Here is a 21,354-nt window from a genome sequence, read left to right on the forward strand (position 1 = left end):
AACAAATCACAGAAGGGAAAAGGAAAGGAGAGAGAGCACATGCCCACATTCAGCACTGCAGGCAAGACTGCCCTCGGTGTGACTCTGCAGGCACCAAGTGGCCTTCCTTCACGGGAGGAAAGCAATGTGACTGACAGAGGGATTTGCCAGAAAGGCAGAACTCCCCTGGACAAAAAAAATAATGTTACAGAGATAACAAGGCTCAGATAATTGTAAAACTGTATCAGAGTGACAGCTGCATCTGATTTGCAGAGGGATTTGAGGGAACAAAAAGAGGAGCCAGGGGCTTTACATTAGCTATTCCACAGGTAGGCTGTAAAGGGTTAAATGTGGGGAGGAACGAGCTTGATTTGATTTTGTTTTTAACTTTCAAAGATCTTAAAGCCCAAAAACCTTGGGTTAAGTCTTCGTCCACCCTTAAAAAAAAGGACAAAAAAGCTGCTTCTTGGCTTGAATTACAAACCAAACCCTGTATCAGTCTTGTTTTTTCAGGTAACTTACAGTTCATGGGTCCAGTATCAACAGGAGTTGTGAGTTGGTACTTCAGCCATTCACCAGCCATCTGGAAGCCAGTTCGAGGGTCCAGGCGACACGCCATCCTCATCACCTCTCCTTGCTGGGCTCGGAAAGCTGTGGTGGAAAACAAGACACCATGAAACAAGCTGATGCTGCAAATGCTCCCTTCCCCAAAGCAGAGCCGGGAACATTATGGACTGCTGCTCTGGCAATAGCTGTGCAGTAAGCTCAGATATACAGCCAGTAAACTAGGTGTAACAGAACGGGCAATTTTTGAAGTGATTTAAATGGACTAAAAATAGCGATGGATTAACGTAAAAAGAAGTGCAATTAAAATGCAATATGAATTATGGAAGTCTATGTTTAAGCCAGATTTACTACAACTAAGCCTCTTTTCCATTAAAAAAAAATAAAAATCTTCAAGCTATGCATGTCTGCTGCACCTTGAGATAGAAAAGCAGCATTAGATAACTACCACTTCCTTCAGATAAACACACTTTTCTACACTATTCAACTTAACCCAGTTCAGATTCTAGGCTGACAAATTAAGGTAAACTCAAAAACCCCAAAGTAGTCTTGTTTTCGACTTCAAAGATACTGAAAGCTTTTGTGTGATACTGAAAAGATACTGAAAGATTCCGTGTATTTCCACAACAGAATCTGAGACCTATGCTTCTATGATACTGAAAGCAAACTACAGAATAGGAATTTAATTTGTTCCCAAAATATTCCGGTCACATGACCACATGAAAGAATTAGCTCTGCTAACTACAGATGCAACTTAAATCTTTAAAACAGAAAGGCACAGACACCAGCATCTGCACAGGATGATGGCAACTTACAGTTGAAGAAGGCATTGAAGTCCTCATCACTGTCAAAATCGAAGCGGGAATATTCACAACTGGGGCTGTCTGTTTTAGAGGGAAAGCCCACCTGGAGACAAGCAGACAAGGTCAGGAAGGAAAAGTCACCCATCACAGCTAACCCGTTTCAGAGTGAAGACTGAAGGCAAGGAGCAGACAGCAGAATGCTGAGATACAGCTGCCGCTCAGCAGCCAGGAGATCACGTCTCTGTCAGACACAAACGTAGTTTCTCTCCCACAATCCACAGGCCACATTCACCTAGGCACCTTCTCACAGCTACCCGGCTACAGTTCCCACATACCTTCACCAGGTTGGTCATAGATGCTCGGAGGTACTTGGGAATCATAGCCAGCAACAAGGGGTCGTGAGACAAAACTTCGTGCCGGAAGAGGGCTCCCCATGTGATCTGGGTAGAAGAGCGCAGAAACTGGGGGAGAAAAGAGAAGGATGTCAGTGCTGGAATCTCCACTGCTAGCATTAAGCGTTGCTATCAGAAGGCAATAGCAAATTACACTGACTATTCAGCTGAGCCTAAGGCACCTTTCAGGCATAAATTTCCAGAATGCCAAGTCTTTAAGTAAATACTAGGGCTGACTGCAAATTCCACACTTTGTACTCAGCATCTGAGTCAGGCACTGTTCCTAATGGGGTGGTAATGCAGAAGAAACCGCTCTGCCTTCCAGGTCTTCAGCTGAAATGGAGAGCAATATTTGGCAGCTCAAGTGCTGCTGTCTATTACAGGTTAGTTCAATTCACACATTCTTACATAAACATACACAAGACTTCCAGGCCTTTACATACCTGGCTGGGATGGGTTGTGAAGGCTAAAAAAGAGTCAAGGTATTTTCCAAAGTTGGGTGGTGTTTCAACATCAGAATCTGAGCCCTGTGAGGAAAACAAACAATTTCAGACAAAATACTAACCCTATGTCAAGCTGGACTCACAAGTGCTACGTTTCTGGGTAAAGCAGAAGCACTACAAGGCCACAGACTGTAAAGGAGCAGAGACAAAATACCGAACTGTGATTTTTTAATTAAAACCAGTACAGAGGAGTAGCAAGTTTTGCTGAGCAGCCTGGGGCTCCTGGAGACAGCACCGCTCTTCAAGAGAAAAGGGTGACTCCTCAGACAGTGGAGTTCTGCTAAAACCAAATTCACATCCGCTGCTGCCGCCACGAGTGACAATTTTACTCCTATTGGGTCAAGCCCACCCAGCAGCACCAAAGTGGAGCAATTCACAACTGCAGAATTTCACAAATACACCCAGATGATTTTGCTGCCATTCCACCAAATGTTTCCTGTATTTAATGTATGGACATCGCTTACCAGTAACTTTGTGAGATGTTAGTCAGGAAAATAAGTTTTGCCCAGAGCCATAAATTCAAGGTTTTGCTGCTCCTCATTAATCACAGTATGACCTAGGGCCCTTAAGATCCCTGTTCTGGAGCTGTACAGCTCAGTGCTGCCTCTCCTGGGTGAACAGGAATGAGAGGACTCAAATCTCCACCTCATTACTTCATTTATGGACTAACAGCTTCCACTGCCTAACAGCCAGTAAAGTCACTGCAAGTAATAACACGCCTTTTGTTTGCTGTCCATTCTTTTTAGGGATACATTCTCAAAGGTTTTGGCTTTTTTTTTTTCCTTACCCTCCCTGTGAGAATTTACTTTGCTCTATCACTCGCACAGGCTGCCTCAGTCTGCCTATGAACAGCATCTCTCACAAGCCTAGCTTCTTTACTGCCAAGCACTGGACTGAATGGAGGGAGCAGGAACTCAGCAGCGAGCATGGCATACAAAGTATCAATGTGCATCTTCATCTCAAGATTGACACAAAGCATCAGAAAGGTGAAGAGCAGGAACAAAACCTGTTTCTTCCTTCAGCTTGAGAGCATCTTGGTGGGACAACACCACGTATCCTTTTGAGTTATTTTAATAGGGAAATTTAAAAGGTTTCCAGTAAAAGAGTAATTTCCTGGAGCAGTTTTCCTGTAGCAGTATACAGCAAAAAACTTGACCAATTTTCAACAAAGTTTTGGCAGTTTACAGAGGTTATAGAAGATTATTCTTCATGACAGCAGAAGCTTCGAATCAGTCAGGGTCCCTCCATTCTACATTGCTATGACTTGGCAGGATAGTTATTCCACTTGCAAGTAGAGCCGTTTCTGTATTTTCCAAATGCGTGGAGAGAACCCTATGGCTACCAAAGGTACAGAGACCACCTTGGTCCTACCTTAGATCAGGGTTGCCTCATGGCCTGCCCTAAAAATTAGCCTTGCCACGGTTGCTGCTGGTATTAGTAGAGACTTACTAGTAACGCACAGAGCTGGCTGCCCAACGCGCACAAAACTTGGCAAAGTCTCTTCAAGAAAACATAGTGCTTCTCCACCAGGCCTTCTCCATCAGCTGTCCTGGGAATGAGGGGAGGGGGGAAAACAGGATCACAGTTACTCATGCTGTAGGTAACAGGCACACTGCTATCTATCTTGTAGATAAAAAAAGGTCTAGAGCAATTTGATTTTTATGCAGGGGGATTTTCTTCGCTATTATCATTATTTGCTATTACTGCTTTATTGGCATCTAAAACCTCTAGAACTGCCTCTCTGAAAGAGACCCTGCTGATCCGTTTCAGGCTGAAGAAGACAGCTGGGGGAGCTGTGATATGAAGGACACCACTTTGTCCTTCAATTCTGGGATTTGAAAAAACTTGCAGTTTTTCAGGTTTTGCAAGAGAAAGAGGTGGTTTTGTTCTCTCCTCACCCAGTCCCCACTTCCTGCAGTTAAGCAGCAATTATCTTTTGCAAATCCCATCTACAAAGCCATTCGTATGCAGTTTTGTGTGACATTACAGCGGCAGGATGGTACTCACTGGGCAGCAGAGAGAATGTAGTGCATGGCAACATCTCCAAACAAGACCATCAGAGGCTTCCGATCCTCCAGCTTGCCCTATGTGTAAAATAAGCCAAATGCCTCAATTAGAACACAACTATTTATTCCCATCTACGTAACTATTTATTCTTATCTGCAAGTCAAATGAGGAGATCCCCAGTTGTCCTTCTATCTGGGGAGGGGCTTACAGTCCACAAGTAATTTTAGTTAAAACTTGCCAAAAACTCTAAGGTATTGCTGATCTCAAGAAATTTCCTCAAGCAACTCCACCACAGGAACTTTAAATTGAAAAAGTGATCCTAAGACATTTAACTCTTCTTCATGGCAGACTAGTTAAAGGCAGCTGATAAACACTCAGCCCTGACACTAAGCTGCTTGTGAACATGTGGGTCAAATCACCTGTCTAGATCGCACTGTCATTTCTCTGATCTGCCAGATGACACAGTATTTCCCACTTCACAATTGTAGAAAGTGGGGGAAAAAAGTCAATGGGGATCTTCAATACTGGAGGGAGAGGCGAGCACAGGTTGAATGGGGTTCCAGCAGTTGCTGTATGTGTTGTGCTGGCATGCTATTGACACTGAACAGCACTAGCACAACCAGCCAAATTTTAATTTTGTTTCTTGAATAAAGGGGCTAAGATACCATTGCTCTAGCTGAAGAATTATATAGAGGAACAGGAGGAATACAAAGCAAAGCCAGAGGAGCTGAGGAAGAGGAACTCACTTTCCTGCTGACAGCAATCAGGAGGCACTCCGCTGCTCCTATTTGGAGCTCAGGCTCATTCAGGAGGAGACACAACATCTCCAAGAGCTTGCAGTTGTCTGCTGTGATGTGACTCAGGGCCACCCAGTCAATGTAGCCAGCCAAGGTGTTGAGTGCTGCTATCCCCACGCGGCAGTTTGCCTGGGCCTGTGAACGGAGAGAGGAGGCAAGAGGTCAGAGCCAGAGAGAAACACCAATTCCTGCGTAAAGTAGTTCGCTCCCTGGAAGAACAGTACCAGGAACCACCCTGAGAAAGTGAGAGACTTAGACCCTTCTGCTGCCACCCCTCACTTCTCTCTTCACAAGGATTTTGTATTAGGGGTGAATAAATCCACCTGTAAATGCGAACTAAGGTAATAGACTCCAAAGCCTGGGAAAAGCCTAGTTCTAAGCAATCTTGGTCTTAAGAATGACGAATGCACTACCTCATGCATAGCTCCACTCACCTTTGGCTCCTGAGTCAGATCAGTTTTCTGAAAAAGAAAACAAGAGATGGTAAGTGAGCAGCTATAGCACGTACACACTTCCACCCAGCCACTGCTGGACAGGCTTATTCCTGAGAACGCAGCCAGAAGCAGCTTCACAGAACAGCTCCCCAGTGAAGGAGGCTGCAACACAGTCTCCTGCTCAGGACATTGCTGCAACCATCATAACCACCTCCTCAGCCCCCTGGCAGGTAAGACAACAGACCTCGAATTGCAAGTTAAGCCACAATCTCCTTCTTATCCAGAAGATGACACTCCAGTCAGCAGGCACGAGGGAGACACAGAGGACAAGAAGGAAAGGCATTTTGGTGCTTCTTGGAAGCTTCCAGGGAAGAAATATTTGACTTTTTAGAGCACCTTACATTCAAAAGCCAGACTCTGAAAATGCTGGTGGCTCTTATGCACTGAGACTGATGTCTGAAAAGGGCAAGTGATTTGTCCACGGTTAGACAGGCAGCTGGAGAGAGAGCTGGGGCAAGAGCTTACAGCCTGACTCCCAGTTCCAAATACTGAACAGCAGCAATACACTGCTTACACCATCTAATTGACTAATGCAAATTGGTCCCTTAGACGCTCAGGTTTGATTTGATGCAAAGACACCATGAGCATGTCTTTTCGCTGCAAGGTTCTGGTTTGGAAACTCTGTCCATCAATGTATTGAGTGCAGTGATTTAAGTTAATCTGGCCAGGTCTCAAACATTTAACAACTGAGCCACCATACCAGAACTGCACACTTCTAAGCACTGCAGATCATTATGGTCTTGGGGAACTGTACATCATCTCCCCCATTCTCAGTGTGCAAACAGGCAACTGAACACCCAACCCTCAGAATTTACCCTGTGCAAACATCCCAAAGATCAGCTAACCTGTGGAGTGGTGAGGACTTCTTGTTCCTGGGGTGCTCCAACCTTGCCAATCAGAAAGATTCCACCGTTAGCAGAAGCAGCCACAATTTCAGAGCCTCAAGCACTGCAATTCAAACCTTACCTGGAAATGCATTTCAACCAGGCTACAAAATGCACCAGGATCTCCCTCCCACCACCATGAACTGCAGAGAGAACTGTCTGCTCAACAGGTAGGTTTGTTCAGCCTGTCAGTGCGCCAGGAAAGTCAGGCAGGAGAGGGTTTTTCATTGCCTCCCAGTTTCACGTTTACTGTAACTGAATTTTAATTCACAGAAAAAAAAGAACTAGAGGTACACCTAAGCAACTTATTTCTAGATTGGTTTCTCAAATGTGCTTTGCCCTCAAATCCACTTCCTTCTCACAGAAACAGACCGGGACAGAGACTTGCCTTTGCCATTCACCTTGACCAACCTGCTCATCTCTGACTCTAGGCAAGAATTCAGGAAAGAAGTCTCTTTACACAAAATGGAAGAGCATTCCTCACCACAACTTAACAAAAAAAGGCTTCCTGACCTGAGCTATCAGAGAAAAAGACCAGAGAGGCCCAGATGCAATGCAGAGACATCAAACACTTTCATTTTGATGCATCACCGCAAAGACACCACTGCAGCATAAGAGAGCAGATGCGAGCCCAGGATCACATGTCTTTATCACTGGGTGTTACAGAAACTACCCCAAATCTACCTGTTTCTGCCACAACCACACCTTTTGTTTGCTAAGCCATACAGCCCTAGTGTCAGCGGAGCATTCCAACAGCACGGATGAGGCACAATCCACTCAAGCTATTTTCACTAGCAAATCCAAACTATCAACATGTCGTGGTTTGAGCTGAACCCAGGACACAACACTAGCCCTGTCGACCTCATGTTCAGTCCCTCGGCTTCCCAGGCCACAGCAGATCCCTACTCACAGCAACAGCAATGGATTTCAGAAAGTCTCTGCACTTGCTTCCCCAACAACTTGTGAGTTGCATCCCAATTCCTAAACACCTCCAGCACTGGCTGAACTCAAGGAAAGGAGACTCTTACCATGCGTCTGTACTTGTTGACGTTCTGCTGCAGAGTAGTTAGTAGGAAGCTGAAGATCTTCTCCATGTTCTGAGTGAGGGTTTGCTGGATATCTCGTCGCCGCTGGGTAGGCAGAGTTTGAAAAGTCACTACGTCCTCTGCTAAACGTAGGAGGATGAACATCACCAGTTCCGTCTGAGTTTCCTGATGTCCCAAAATGAAATACACACCATCAGCACAGTTCAAAGACTAAAATCCCTAGACGCCAGGCCAAAGATGTTTGCAGAAAGTGAACATGCATGAAGATACGAGTCACACCTTGCGAAAATAAGACAGGAGGAATGTCCTCTCCTTCCTAAAATCATCTCCTAGAATAACTTAATCTTACAGGGATTTTTGAGTCCATCATCAGCCTGTCTCACCCGACCACAAGTGAATTAGGCTTTCCTCAGGATGATGGAAGACCAAAACCCATGCTATGACCAAGCAGAAGAGAACAGACAGGTGTGCCTCATACCCCTTGCTTGGAGAGGGTATCCAGCTCCTTCAGCATGTCAGGCCAGTGCTGAGGCCATTCGCGCTTAATCATTTCCACCACAATGCGAGACAGAACATCCTTAATGTGACTTTCCTCCTCCAGAATACTCTGAGTTCCCTGAGATAGAGGGACAGAGTTATCAGAACAGCAAACATCAAACATTTGTAATTCTGACCTGCCAAGCACAGTGGTTGCAAATATTCTAAACCACAGAAAATAAAAACAACGAAACACAACACTGGGCCACCCTCCATCCCAGCGACCTTGGGTGACACTCCTACACTCCCAAACACCCACAGTTAGTGAACTCCGAGAACCAAAAGGATTTTCCTCAAAAGGTCACTTGGTAACAAGAGTAATCATGATACAGAAAACACAACTAAGATAATGACTTTGGTATTCTTGCAGAGGATAAGAACACCCATCTTAACTGAACTGCCTCCTAAGAAAACAAAAAGCACTGTATATACATTATACAAGCCTCATAACTTCCTGCCATGTGAAGTGACATGGTTACTGACCTAACTACAAGACAGAGAAAATCCCTGGAACAACTAGGGATGCACAGCAAGAAAATAATGAAATACACAATTGAATTCAGGTCCCATGTGCTAAGTTACTGGAATCCTTTTTCCTTTCACTCCCACTTTTTATCTCCAGGTGACAGAATCATGTGTCAGATAACAGGCTGGGGTAGAAGGAACTTACACTGGATATGAGGCCCATGACATTGTTCTTTAGATAAACTTTTTCTAGGCGAGGCATATTGTTCCAGCGGAACCTGTTTGAAAGAGTTTAGAAACAAAAATGACACCAAGTCAAAATATTTATAAAGATCTCTGACTTGATCTGCAACCACTGCTGCTTTACCTAGAGAGACACTATGGCTCACAGGCTCTGCCAGTGCCCAATCCCTTAATGAAAAGGCCGAGTTAAAACTGCTGCTGGCAAATGGGCGTGCACCACTGAGGTCAACACACACGGGGAGCAGCAGCAAACGCATAAAGCATCAGGTCTGTAGAGGCGGCAGAGAGGAATCTCAGAACTGAACCAATACAAAGCCTCTTTGTTAGCATGAGGCTGAAGGCAGAGAACGCTGCAAAGACCTACTGATAACCCTGTGTGCTTGTTTATACCTTGCAATGTCAATGTGTCTTAGTGCTTGGCAAATTAACCTTCCCAACCTGCCTGAAAGCCATTTTCTCCTCTCCTTATTTTACAGAAGAGGGAAGAAACAGAACTGGACAGCAACTGTTCTCTGCCGCAGAACAGACCCTCCGCATCCTGCAGGTGCCTCCCTGAAGCAGGAGGCGCCGGGCCGGAAGCGGAGCCCGCACCAGCGGCTGTACGGCAGCAGGCCGGCTCCCTGCCCGGCACAGGCGGCGGGACGAGCTGCCTTACTTGACCACATGCTCCAGGATCTGCAGGCCGAAGTGCCGGACGATGGCCGTCTGCGTCTTCTCTGCCAGCTTCAGCCCGCAGGGCACGCAGATGGGGCACTTCTCCTTGAACTCCTCGCAGAACTGGGGAAGCACCGGGAACACGCGGTTAAAACACAGGAGCGGGCACGGGGCGGCCAGTGCTGGGGGCCGGCCGCAACCCCTCGGGGATCACGGCGTTGGGGGGGGGGGGGGGGCGCCCGACCCCCTCAGCGCCGCGCAGGCGCAGCCCCCAGCCTTCTTCCCCCGCCTGCCGACGGCTCCCAGCGCCTCGGTGGCTGCCCGGGGCCGGCCCGTCCCCCATCCCTCTCGCACGGGGCCGGAGCGGGCACCGGGGCCGTGCGGACGGGGCACCCGCGTGGCCTGAGCCCGGCGCCTCGCCTCCCCTCCCCGGCCGGGTACCTTGAGCGCCTCCAGGCGGTAACGCTGTGTGGAGGCCGGGTCCATGATGACGGTCACCGCCTTCACCAGCTGCTCGCAGAGGCTGTTCACCTGGTCGGCGACCATGGCGGCGGCCATAGCGGCGGCAGCGGCAGCCACGGCGGCGGCAGCAGCCATGGCGGCGGCGCCCACCGACGGGCGAGAGGAGGAGGCGCCCCGCACCGGGCGCAAGCGCGGCACTGCAGCGGCTCTGCGCATGTGCCGGGGGAGGAGGAGCAGGCGAGGAACGCGTATGCACCGCTCCCAGCAAGAACTACAAGTCCCGACGTTCCTTGCGCGGGCACCATGGCTGCTGGGGGCGGTGCTCCTGCCCGCCCCGCTGCCCCCGGCAGCGCGTCAGTCGGCGGGAGGCGGCGGCCGCAGCAGGATGTCGCGGGGCCGGGAGCGCGTCGTGGCCCTGGTGGACATGGACTGCTTCTTCATGCAGGTGGAGCAGCGCCTCGACCCGCAGCTGCGCGGCCGCCCCTGCGCCGTGGTGCAGTACACCGAGTGGCAGGGCGGCGGGTAGGTGGCGGTGGCGGCGGCGGCGGCGGTCCCGGCTCCTTGCACCCCCTGTCCGCGGGGCCGTGCCGTGCCGAGCCTGCCCTGCGCTGCCCTCCGTGTCTTGCAGGATCATCGCGGTGAGCTACGAGGCGCGCGCCTTCGGCGTGTCCCGCGGGATGTGGGCGACAGAGGCGCGGGCGCTGTGCCCCGAGCTGGCGCTGGCGCGGGTGCCCCAGGCGCGGGGCAAGGCCGACCTCACGCGGTGAGCGGGGCCGGGGGGTGCCGCCGGCAGCGGTGGGGGCCGCCTTTACGCGGGGCGGCGCCTAAGGCCGTGCCCGCCGCTGAGGCCGTGCCCGCCGCCCGGCAGGTACCGGGATGCCAGCGCGGAGGTGATGCAGGTGCTGTCGCGCTTCGCCGCCATCGAGCGGGCCAGCATCGATGAGGCGTACCTGGACCTGACTGGCAGCGCGCGAGAGCGGCTGCGGGCCCTGCAGGGGCACCCCATTGCGGCCGCGCTGCTGCCCACCACCTTCGTGCAGGGGCTGCCCGACGACCCCGGCGGGCCCGGCCCCGGTCCCCAGCCCGGCGGGAAGGGTACGCACCGACCCGGAGCCGGGCTTCGGCCGGCGCTTTGCATACCGCGGCGGGGCGGCTCTAACGGCTTTGCTTTGAGGCCACTCAGCGCAGCGAGGAAGGAGCCCGGCGCTGCCACCCAGGGCGCCCTGCGCTGTCCCTGTCCCACTCAATCGGTAACGCGCCCTGTACATCAACAGAGGTAGAGAGAGGATGGGCTGCTTTACCTCCCCCGAAGTGAGAGCGTGTTAAACGAGATCTGTGTTTGCCCGCATGAATAGCTTTTAAGGTGTCTGTGTCTCATCCTTGCTGCTGGCATTGAAGCATGTGGCTGTTGGCTGTGGCTGGCTGATGCTACTGGTCCCTTTGCTGGGCTCAGCAAGAAGCGCCCATGCTGATTCCCTTTGTGTCCCTTTTCTAGAGGAGCTGCGGCAACGTGGCTTGCACGAGTGGCTGGCGATGCTGTCGTTTGATAACCCTGATTGTCCTGACCTGCTGCTGACCATGGGTGCAGTAATTGTGGAGGAAATGAGGGTGGCTGTAGAAGCAGCCACTGGATTCAGGTGTTCAGCAGGAGTTTCACACAACAAGGTATGTGTGTAACATATCAGCCTTATTTCATCTGAGGAGCAGAGTCAGAATGTAGACACTCTCTTACGTGCTCTATCAAGTCTCCTGTAGAAGATGGGCTGAGTGGGGAGTGCAGCCATGTGTGAGCACACCTTTGGGGAAATTATAGGAGATCCGGGAAGCGGAGGAGTTTTTTTCCCAGAGATGTGGCCTATGCAGTCAGCCCTCAATCAGTTTACTGTCTGGATTCCTGGTGTACCCTAGTGAATTACTTCACTTGGAAGAAAAAGGTTTTAAGTGCCCCAGGAGGGTTTTCTTCAGGAAAAAATGAGAGCTTAAAGGAGGAAACCTCCACCTTGAGTTTTAGGCAGCAGCAGCTGTAGCCAGGGAATGGTTTTTAATGACACAAATTCCCAGCAACTTGGGCAAAGAACACCACCAGTTTGGGGCACTGAGGTGAGGGAGTGCTCTTCCTCTTTCTGGTCTGTCAGTCTTTACCCCTGCTGGCCGTGCTTTGGGTGATGCTCAGCCAGCTGCTGAGAGCAGCCACAGGAGCACTTGGTGCATGTCAGCAGCTGCAGAAACAAACGGACTTTGCTGCAGCTACAGAGGGTTTCCTGCTGGGTGAAATACTGACAGCACCTCACACTCCTTTCGTTCTTTGCAAAAGGGGCTTATCTGTACAAATGTGACTTTTAACAGTACAGGCTCTGACTGAAAAAATAGCAGGATAAAGACTAAATGGATGCTTTGGAACTTAAGGAAGCTAAATTTCATCTTTGATTGCTGCAGGAACAACTGGAACAATTACAAGCTGTACACAGGTAGTGGAGCTAGTTCTGCACTGGCTCACCTGGAAACTAAAACAGACTGAGGTAGAAATGAGCTAACTGAGGAAGGAATATTCAATTTGCCTTTTTGCTCTCCTTAATCACAAATAGTACAGAACATCCCTGCCATCCCTAGCAGCTTCTCCCACATTCCATTTTCTATGCCAGCACTCTTTTTTCTTTTTTAAATTTACTTAAAGGGAGTAAGAAAATTATGATGTACTGTGCTGTCCCTGAAGAACTTTTTGTCTATACCAGCAAGCACAATGAAGAGATTACCAGAGCCTATGTGTGGCTGTGCAGAACACACTACAGTCTGTCTGCAGTCAGCTCAGCTCTGTAGGTACAAACCTTTTCTGCAGAGAATGAAAGGAGTGTGAGGTGCTGCCAGTATTTCGCCCAGCAGGAAACCCTCTGTAGCTGCAGCATCAAAGTCCGTTTGTTTCTGCAGCTGCTGACATGCACCAAGTGCTCCTGTGGCTGCTCTCAGCAGCTGGCTGAGCATCACCCAAAGCACGGCCAGCAGGAGTAAAAACTGATGGACCAGAGGGAGAAAGAGCAACCCCCTCACCTCAGTGCCCCAAACTGGTGGTGTTCTTTGTCCAAGTCGCTGGGAATTTGTGTCATTAAAAACCATTCCCTGCCTACAGCCACTGTTGCCTAAAACTCAAGGTGGAGGTTTCCTCCTTTAAGCTCATTTTTCTTCTAAAGAAAACCCTCCTGAGGAACTTCTCTTCCTAGAGAGCTAACTCATTAGAGTACACCCAGAACCCAGCTGATAAATGAGACCAAGTAATTGAATGAACTATTTGGGAGCCGCATGGTTTTATCAAGAGCCACTTGTGCCAAACTCATTTATATGCCCTCTTTGACAGCAAAAGTGGCCTAATGTATAGGAGGGACTGCAGCTGTGAGGTGTTGACCTTAAGGTTTCTAACACGCCTCACCCTGAGTCACATAAGCTGATGATGACACTCTAGCAAAATGCAACATGACTGATGTTATCTGAAGGGCGTGCATCTAGCTGAAGAAAATCTTGCTGTTTTCCATAATGATTGTGTTCAGGGATGTTTAGAGTGGGATCCTGAGGGGACCTGTCTGAGGTCTGCAAAGAGCCAATATTTTCACTGCAGCCTATAGAGAGGGAACGGCTGTAGGAATTCAGGTGATGCTAAGCACAGATGAGGCTCCTGACCTGGGCTGTGAGAGTTCTGGGATACGAAATCAGAGCTGAAAATTCAGGGCTTGAAAAAGCCCAGAAACAGTCTGAAATCACCAAGCAGTGCTGCTTACGCTCCTCACTGACTGGCTTTTGTGGTTTATAGGAAAAAAGCAACCAGCAGGCTTTTGGCTAAGTTGCACTAAGTCAGGAAGTAGCCTAGAGTTATTGCGGGCAAGCAGCAGGATGAGTCAGTAATATGAGTGCTCTTATAGAAATGGAAAATTCTGTTTCAGCATGTGCAGATTAGTGAAGGTGTCAGGAAAAAAGAATTATTTTCTCCCCATGAAGTCTCAATGATGGGTTCAGCTTGCAGCACTTCAGGAACAGTGTGGGCAAACTTGGAATAGTCTCCAGTGAAAAAAGAATAACGATAACTGGGCATCTGGAAAATGACTGGATATGAAAAGTTGAAGGAAAGAGATCTACTTTTCTAGATAAAGAGTGAGAACGCATGTAAGCCTGTAAAATAAGCTGTTAATAAAGATCATAGCTCAATGGGCAGGAAGGAAATTTTGCTTAGTTATAGGATGTGTGGTAAAGCAGTGAAAGAGGAAATTATTAGACTTGTTAAAAAAACCCCAAACACCCAGCTAAACGTATTCTGAGCTGGCGTGTGTATTCTTGATCCTGGTGTAGATTAGAGTGGGAGGGGAAACTGTGTAGCTGATAGGGTAGAGAACATCCCTTCCAGGCTAGCAGGTCTGTATTTTGCAGATTTTCTTTTGCAGTGATATGCTGCCATAGACCTCGCAGGGAGAAAATTAAAATAGTGACTTTGAGAAAAAACAATACAAACACAGAAGATGAAGGAGCAAGACATAGTGAGATAAATATCCTGGAGAGGATTACAGGGATGCTCTGGAAGCTCTAGCATTTTTGCCTGAAAACTAAGCCAACTGGAACAGGTGATAGACTCAGATCCCCTAAGCTACCTAGAGCAGGAGTCCAGCCCTTTGCAGAGCTAGAAGTCTGGAATCAGCAGTGCTTTCAGACTGCATGCCACGTTCTTTTCAGGCAGTGCATGCCAAGTCCCAAGGTGGGTGTTACTGGGGAGCAAGCAACAATGCAGCCCGCATGTCCTTCCTAGCAGCTGTTCCAGAGGCAGCTCTTAGAGGTGATAAAGCACAAGCCATTAGGTAGAGTCACAATAAAGTCAGTGCAGAGTTTGTAATAACAGCGTTTCCATCCTCTTGTGTGTTACAGACACTGGCAAAACTGGCCTGTGGGCTAAACAAGCCCAACCGCCAGACACTACTATCCTTGCGATTTGTCCCGCAGCTCTTCAGCCAACTGCCTGTCAGCAATATGTGAGTACTGGGGAGCTGCCTGCTTTTGTGCAGCTTGGGGCTCAGGCTGAGCTGCTCTGTGGCAAGAGCATGTATGTGAAATGCTGGTGCTATGCTTCCACTATCTAGGCTTTTATCAGGAAGAGGGCCCTGTTTATCTTCATTGTTGTGGTACTCTCTCCCATTGGTTTGTCATCATTGCTTGGTGTGAGCAGAACTAAAGTGACTTGGGGGTAGGACACTGTTCTTGGCCACCTCAACAGAGAGCAGTGGTGCTAACTGATAGCAGCCAGCAAAGGCTTTTAACTCCACAGTAACTGCTTGTCAATGCTTGTAAGAAATGGAGGGGAAATCCTGCCAGTAATCCCGCACAGCTGTGAGTGACAGGTCAGGAGGAGCATGTTTGGGAGCTGCAGCCCTGCTTGTGAAGGGACCACACTTGAAGAGCCCACTAGCATCCTGTGGGCAGCCTTTCCCTGGTTAGAGCTGTGCTCGAGATGACTGCTGGGGTGTGCAGGCGTAAGCCAGGAGCAACTGTGAGCAAGGAGGCCATAGCTGTGTCCCAGTGTGAGTGACAGAGCTGTGCTCCCAGAGAGCAGATGTGGCTTGGTTTTGAGCATCCACACTGTGCACTTTTCCTGGTGTAGGGAAGAGGTGCCAGCACTGTTGCTCTGAATGAATGGATTCTTGGTCTTGCACTGCTGCTCTCTGCATTCAGTGTCCCACTAGGGATAGAGAGGGGGGTGTGCAGGGAAGGTCCTTTCTGCATAGGAGGAAGCAAGGAATGTGCGAGGCATTCTTCAGAGTATGGTTTGAGATCACATTTTGAAGATGGAGCTGAGGAAGAAGCACTGAACTGGGTAAACCAAGGAGCAGTGTGTCCTTCCGCTATGAGCTAAGAGCTGTTATGTACCAAGTGTTCCCTTTTGTCCTGCTAGTTCCTGACTGTTTCTAGTTGTCATGATCAGCTGCTGCAAGAAGAGTTGGCATAGTCTCCACCTGATGCTTTGTTTGTGTTTTCTCTTTTTCTCTGCCACAGCCGTAACCTGGGAGGCAAGCTTGGCACTGCCATCACAGACATCCTGGGAGTAGAGTACATTGGGGAGCTGACACAGTACAGCGAGACAGAGCTCCAGACTCATTTTGGAGACAAAACTGGGTAATGATAAACCACTAGCCACAACTTGACTCTTGGCAGGAACTGGGACTTCCTTTCAGTCACAGGTTGTTCTGCTGTGATTAGAAGGGTTGGAAGGTAAAACTTCAGGTGACATCTCTTGAGAAGCATTAGTCTGGCAGGCCTACAAACAGGTTTTCAGTCTTGCCTGCTCCCAGGCATCCTCCCCAGGATGTTTTGCCTGTCAGCCAGCTCCTCTGCCTTCCTGTAGAGTGTCTAAGGACTGGGGCCAAGCCGTGGAAGGGCTCCCCGCAGGCTGTGAAGCAAGCAGGCTTAACAGTCTCATTACAGAGGAAATTACAAGGCTGGACTTGGAGCCTGAAACACCCAGAGCAGCAGTTAGGGTGCCCTGCAGACTGGTGAACTGTTGCCACTTCAGGAGAAGAGGTGGAGGAGCTGTGCTGACAGGCAGCTGTGGCCTGAAGGGAGCCTGTTCAGCTGCGGCTGCAACTGCAGAGCTGGGGATGAGAGGCAGAGTCACAGCTTGCACAGAGCTGAAAGCATGGCTCAGCAGAAGGCTGACTTACTCCCCAGTGGTGCCTGCTTCTCTGTGGTTGCCTTCACCTCATGCTTCCTCTGTGGCTTTCAGGTCCTGGCTCTATTACTTGTGCAGAGGAATTGAAGAGGAACCTGTCAAAAACCGGTACCTGCCCCAGTCCATTGGCTGCAGCAAGAACTTCCCTGGGAAGACAGCCCTGGCCACACAGAAGGAGGTAGGAGAAGCCTACACCTAGCATAAGGCTTGGCCTTTGTGCTGAAGAAGATAACACTAAAAGCTGAGACTAGCTTTCAAAACTGCTGCTTTTCTGTATCACTATGCCCTGAAGCTCAGCCTAGGAGCTCAGTGGGAGGAGGTGGTTTGGGCCCCAGAAACCAGGGAGATCCCTGTTTGACAGAAATGCATTGATGAACCCCTGCACAAAGAGATCCAACCTTGTAATTTCCACAAGCAAAACTGTGGGCCTATGCTGTTCAAAAGGTATTCAGGGTGCTAAGCTTCAAGGGCTTGGTTGCTACAAAAAAAGGTAAGTAGCCTAAAAGGAAGAGGGAGGATGCATCTTGCCTGTTAGCTGGGGAGAGGTTCCCACAGAGTTGTGGGGAGACAGGTGGAAAGATTACTTGGCAAAGACTAGTAGTAACACTGGAGGACTTGTATGATATCTGCACTGCCTTGCCTCCAGTGCTGAATCCTTGCCTGCGCCAGTTTCTCCAGGAGTACTCCAGATATGGGACCTTGTGATAGTCTGTGTCCGTTCCAGTCTGATCCTGCTCCAGCACTGCGGTGTGTGGAGCATTGCTCTGGCCTGGTGGCAGTGCTGTGAGCAGAGATCCAACCTGTCTGTTACCACTGTTTTGTCCAGGTGCAGCACTGGCTCCTGCAGCTGGCCTTGGAGCTGGAATCTAGACTGATCAAGGACAGGAGCCAGGTAAGGAGGGGAGGAATGAGGACAGGATTCTCCCTGCTTCAGGAAGCGATGCAGTGCGTTTGCACCATAAGCTCATTACAGGAGGCTGAGGGTGCTGTGTGTGGGGAGGAAATCTGCTCGCCCTCAGATATGTGCTTGTGTGCAGAGGTGCTCTAAGCAAAGAGGTGTGTAGGAGCCTGGGCAGGAAGGATGGCTTTGCTCCAGAACACTGCAGGGCTAAGGATGGTCCTTGTCCTGTGCTTTAGGTTGCAGGGACCTGAAAGCCACCACACCATCCTGCTGCGCTGCTGCTCCCTTGCAAGCCCTTTGCTCATGCAGCTCTGCCTGTGCTGTGGGCTGCAAGAGGAAGCAATATGCTCAAATCTGGATGTGGTAGACTTGCAGGCCAGGGTGAGATATCTAGCTTCATTGCTGCAAGGGGGGCAAGAAAGGGTGCACAGCTGCTTTGGAAGGAAAGCAAGGACTAACTGCTTCCCATCCGGTGTGGCACAGCTGTACCAGCACTTGCTGTTCTATATGTGACCCCTTGGAGGTCAGGCCAGGCAGGACAAGCTGCTATCTGTCACGGCCTCATCGGGAGGCAGTAGCTGATGGTACAAGGTTCTGGGCAGCGGGACGGTCTCCTCGGCCTTTCCTGCTCCTTCCTGCAGGTGTCGCTTGAAACACAGCTACCTCTTGTCTCTGCAGAACCACCGAGTGGCCAAGCAGTTGATGGTGGTCATCCGCATGCAGGGAGACACCCGGGTGTCGCGCTTCTGCGCTCTGACCCGCTATGAAGCCCAGAAGATGTGCAACGATGCCTTTGCCCTCATCCAAAACTGCAACGTGGCTGGGGCTCACCAGGCGGCCTGGTGAGTGTGGGAGAAAGTAGTTCAGTGTCCTCACTGGGGTTGTTCTGCTGCAGGAGGTGCAGGATGAGCACAGAAAGGAACGTGACTGTTACTGCAGGAAAAACTGATCCCTGGTCCATGCACTGCAGAGCATGGGAATCTTCGCTTATTAGTGGTAGGACAGTGGTGAGAGCTGGCCTCTTCCTAGCCTGCATCTAGTGAGGCACTTCTTGCTTGGAGATGATGATGCGCAGGGATGTCCAGCTGGGACAGAGCAGTCCTTTGCCCTGCTGGGCTAGAGAAGCTAGCTAGGCCTTGCTCTCTTTCCCTAAGGACAAAGGTGCATTTTGGGAGGAGGCCATGCAGGCCACGAAGGAAAACAAAGGTGCGTAGCTCCTGTGTTCAATGTTACTTTATTCCTTTTCTTCTTGCTCTGCAGTGAAGGCAAGAAGGTCCTGTCTGTTAGGCTCTGACAAGGTTGCTGCTCCCTTAAGGCCCTCTCACATTTCCTGGGAGTCTCACAGCAGCTCTGGCCTGTGGTGGACTTTAAAGTCCAGGCTGGTAGCTACTTGCCCCTACTCCAGTGCCCTTTCCTTTGAGAAATGCTATTCTGGAAAGAGGCTTTCTGCTCTGCCCAACACAGCCTCCTGTGTCTGAGAGACTGTTCTGGAGGTAGCAATACTAACATTTTGTCAGAGGAAACATCTCTCCTACCTCAGACTGCAGTTCCCCTGCCTGTGAACATTTTATGTCGCTTAAAGTCTTATCTCAGAAGACTTCTTGCTTCCCAGGTGGTGTCTGAGCTGATGTTGGTCTGTCCTTTGCAGGTCTCCACCGCTCATATCGGTGCTTCTCTCAGCAAGCAAGTTCTCAGAGCCTGCCACACTCCTCTCTGCAGGCATCGCCACCTTCATGACAGGTGATACCCAGCCTGATGGCACTGCCACCGCTGGCCAAAACACCGCATCTTCCAGGAGGCCAAGGGTCAAGTTCTTTAGGAGCCCAAGCAAAGAGCTGACGCAGAAGCCAGCTAATGCTATTGAGTCATTCTTCCAAAAGGCAGCAGAAAGGCAGCAGCCACAAATGGCAGCAGCAACCAGCCTGCCTGCTGCTCCCACTGCAGCATCACCTGTGCCCAGCTCCCCAGAGCACCAAGAGAGAGATGGCATTGGACTTGCCTCTGTGCAGCATGACTTGGAGTCCCCTGCGAAGCAGAGTCCCAGAGATGAGAGCACTACTTCTTACAAGAGGCTTCACTGTGGGAAGTCACTGTCTGATGCTACACAAACACCCTCAACTCCACCCAGCTCCAGGACCCTTCTGAAATCAGAGCCAGCTATAGAGGGAAATGAGCAGAATTTGCCACCCTCTCCTGAGCTCACCCCGCTCCCTCCTGCCTCGCCAGGGGACCAGCAGCACTGTGAGAAGTGTGGCCAGCTTGTGCTGGTGTGGGAGTTCCCAGAGCACATGGACTACCACTTTGCTCTGGAGTTGCAAAGCTCCTTCCTGGAGTCCAGTGTTCCCACAGCTCCAGCAGCAGACCCCAGCCCAATGGCTGCAGCTTCCAGGTCTCCTGCCAAGGCAAAGAACAAGCCCAAGACTCCAGCAGGATCTAGTGCAAAACGGCCCAGAGAAGGTGTAACAAGAACTTTGGATTTCTTCTTTAAGCGCTTACCTCCTTAACTCCCAGCTGTGCTGGCAGCTTTTAAAGAATCAGTGTTTTTAAAAGAATCTGTGGTCTTAAAGAATTGGTGGGTTTAAATATAGTTAAAAGTTTTTATACTACCTGTCAGGTTTTTAACGCAGAAAAGTCTAATAAATTATCTCTATCCCAAGACTAAGAGGAACTGGAACTTGCGAATTGTGTATGATGCTGGATGTACCCAGTTTAGTTGGTGCTAGCGAGGCTGCTTCTGCTTGCGTGGTACTAACTGAAGCTGCACCATACTCTCACCTACATCTCTTGCCATGAGTATTTCCAGAGCTTGGTAATTCTGTTCGTACAGCTTTCTGTTCCTACAGCTTTCTGTTCCTACAGCTTTCTGTTCCTACAGCTTTCTGTTCCTACAGCTTTCTGTTCCTACAGCTTTCTGTTCCTACAGCTTTCTGTTCCTACAGCTTTCTGTTCCTACAGCTTTCTGTTCCTACAGCTTTCTGTTCCTACTTTAAGAGCAGGCAATGTAAGCACAGGGTATTTGCTGTGCGTAGCAGCCCATTGTGTGATGCTTATCACCAGCTCTGGAGTGCACAAGACTGTTGCTATCAATTAAGATCTGAGGAAGCTGGTGCTGCACAGGCATACTTTTTGTTAGGCTTTTTGAAATGTCAGCACCAGTTCCTGATAGTTGCTATTGACACATAAATAGTCCACTGTTGGAGTCCTCATAGAGGGATGGGAAACATGCCAGACCCCATTTTCCCTCCTTCCCAGACTTAGTGATACTACATGCAACTTGATGACAGGTATCCGTTTCGACCGTGTGATGCTGAATGACTTGTTCAGCTCTTTGGGCCACAGTTCACATCAAGGTGGCTGTCCCAGTGCTCCACAAATTACAACAGCCAACAAAGCAGAACAGCACGGAGGGGACAAGTGGGCACTGAGAGGGGGAGAGACCAGCTCCAGGGCAAGAGCTGTGCTTGCCCTCAGCTGCCTGGCAGGGCTCAGCTCTGTGCTACACCGCTGGATGCTCTCTTCTGGAAGTGCTGCTATAAGTGATTTGAACTTGGCTCTCAGGGCAGGGGGAAGGGATGTGCCACGTCAAGGCAGCACTGGGTGGGGTTTGTAAATTGCTGAGCATTTCATCAGCTGCAGGGGGAGAGCAGGCAGCGGATAATGATGCAAAGTGCAGCAATATTTGCATGTGCTGTTTCCCCGTCTTCTCTGAACTGCACCATTCTACTTGGAGCTGTTGAGCTGCTCTCCTTCCAGCAGACAGCCTGTGCCAAGGAGCTGCTACATTACTTGTCAGTGGGGTCTAATACATGACAACATGGTTGCTGTGAGGTTTGAGTACGAGCTCATTCTGGTGCGTGCAGCCCTGCTGGTAATCAGCAGAGGAAGAAATTATAGTCACTCCCATTAATGACAGTCCTCACATTGCAAAG

General features: G+C 49.8%; 2 protein-coding genes across 7 annotated transcripts in view; one reads left to right on the forward strand and one right to left on the reverse strand.

Moving 5' to 3' along the window:
* Positions 1-9,999, reverse strand: part of XPO5 (exportin 5) — a 29,464-nt gene extending 19,465 nt beyond the window's left edge. For 2 of the 5 annotated variants that reach the window (XM_030500020.1, XM_030500019.1), the window contains exons 1-14: positions 9,810-9,999; positions 9,370-9,491; positions 8,677-8,749; positions 7,948-8,085; positions 7,452-7,634; positions 6,385-6,426; positions 5,480-5,506; positions 4,995-5,180; positions 4,249-4,325; positions 3,691-3,790; positions 2,182-2,265; positions 1,682-1,807; positions 1,359-1,449; positions 502-630 (exon numbers count right to left, since the gene is read on the reverse strand). In XM_030500020.1, coding sequence (XP_030355880.1) covers positions 502-630; positions 1,359-1,449; positions 1,682-1,807; positions 2,182-2,265; positions 3,691-3,790; positions 4,249-4,325; positions 4,995-5,180; positions 5,480-5,506; positions 6,385-6,426; positions 7,452-7,634; positions 7,948-8,085; positions 8,677-8,749; positions 9,370-9,491; positions 9,810-9,965 — 1,534 coding nt within the window. In that variant the 5' untranslated portion in view covers positions 9,966-9,999. The other 3 variants (XM_030500022.1, XM_030500021.1, XM_030500023.1) reach the window with 2 other exon arrangements.
* A 190-nt stretch (positions 10,000-10,189) lies between these two features.
* POLH (DNA polymerase eta) lies at positions 10,190-20,087 on the forward strand. Of its 2 annotated transcripts, none has more exons than XM_030499549.1 (10): positions 10,190-10,352; positions 10,459-10,593; positions 10,699-10,925; positions 11,326-11,495; positions 14,730-14,833; positions 15,852-15,971; positions 16,579-16,702; positions 17,351-17,416; positions 18,104-18,267; positions 19,074-20,087. In XM_030499549.1, the coding sequence occupies exons 1-10, from the start codon at positions 10,216-10,218 to the stop codon at positions 19,927-19,929; spliced, it is 2,103 nt and encodes a 700-aa protein (XP_030355409.1). In that variant the 5' UTR covers positions 10,190-10,215; the 3' UTR covers positions 19,930-20,087. The 2 variants fall into 2 exon arrangements, with proteins under 2 accessions (XP_030355409.1, XP_030355410.1); XM_030499550.1 differs by having other exon boundaries at positions 10,207-10,275.
* Positions 20,088-21,354: the final 1,267 nt, after the last annotated feature.

Source organism: Strigops habroptila, chromosome 10, assembly GCF_004027225.2.
Source record: "Strigops habroptila isolate Jane chromosome 10, bStrHab1.2.pri, whole genome shotgun sequence".
NCBI classification, from domain to species: Eukaryota; Metazoa; Chordata; class Aves; order Psittaciformes; family Psittacidae; genus Strigops; species Strigops habroptila.

Coding starts and splice junctions, on each gene's coding strand:
- POLH (XM_030499549.1), top strand. CDS start 10,216: ATGTCGCGGGGCCGGGAGCGCGTCGTGGCCCTGGTGGACATGGACTGC. Junction 10,926..11,325: donor TCCCCAGCCCGGCGGGAAGG/GTACGCACCGAC, acceptor TCCCTTTTCTAG/AGGAGCTGCGGCAACGTGGC. Junction 14,834..15,851: donor CAACTGCCTGTCAGCAATAT/GTGAGTACTGGG, acceptor TCTCTGCCACAG/CCGTAACCTGGGAGGCAAGC.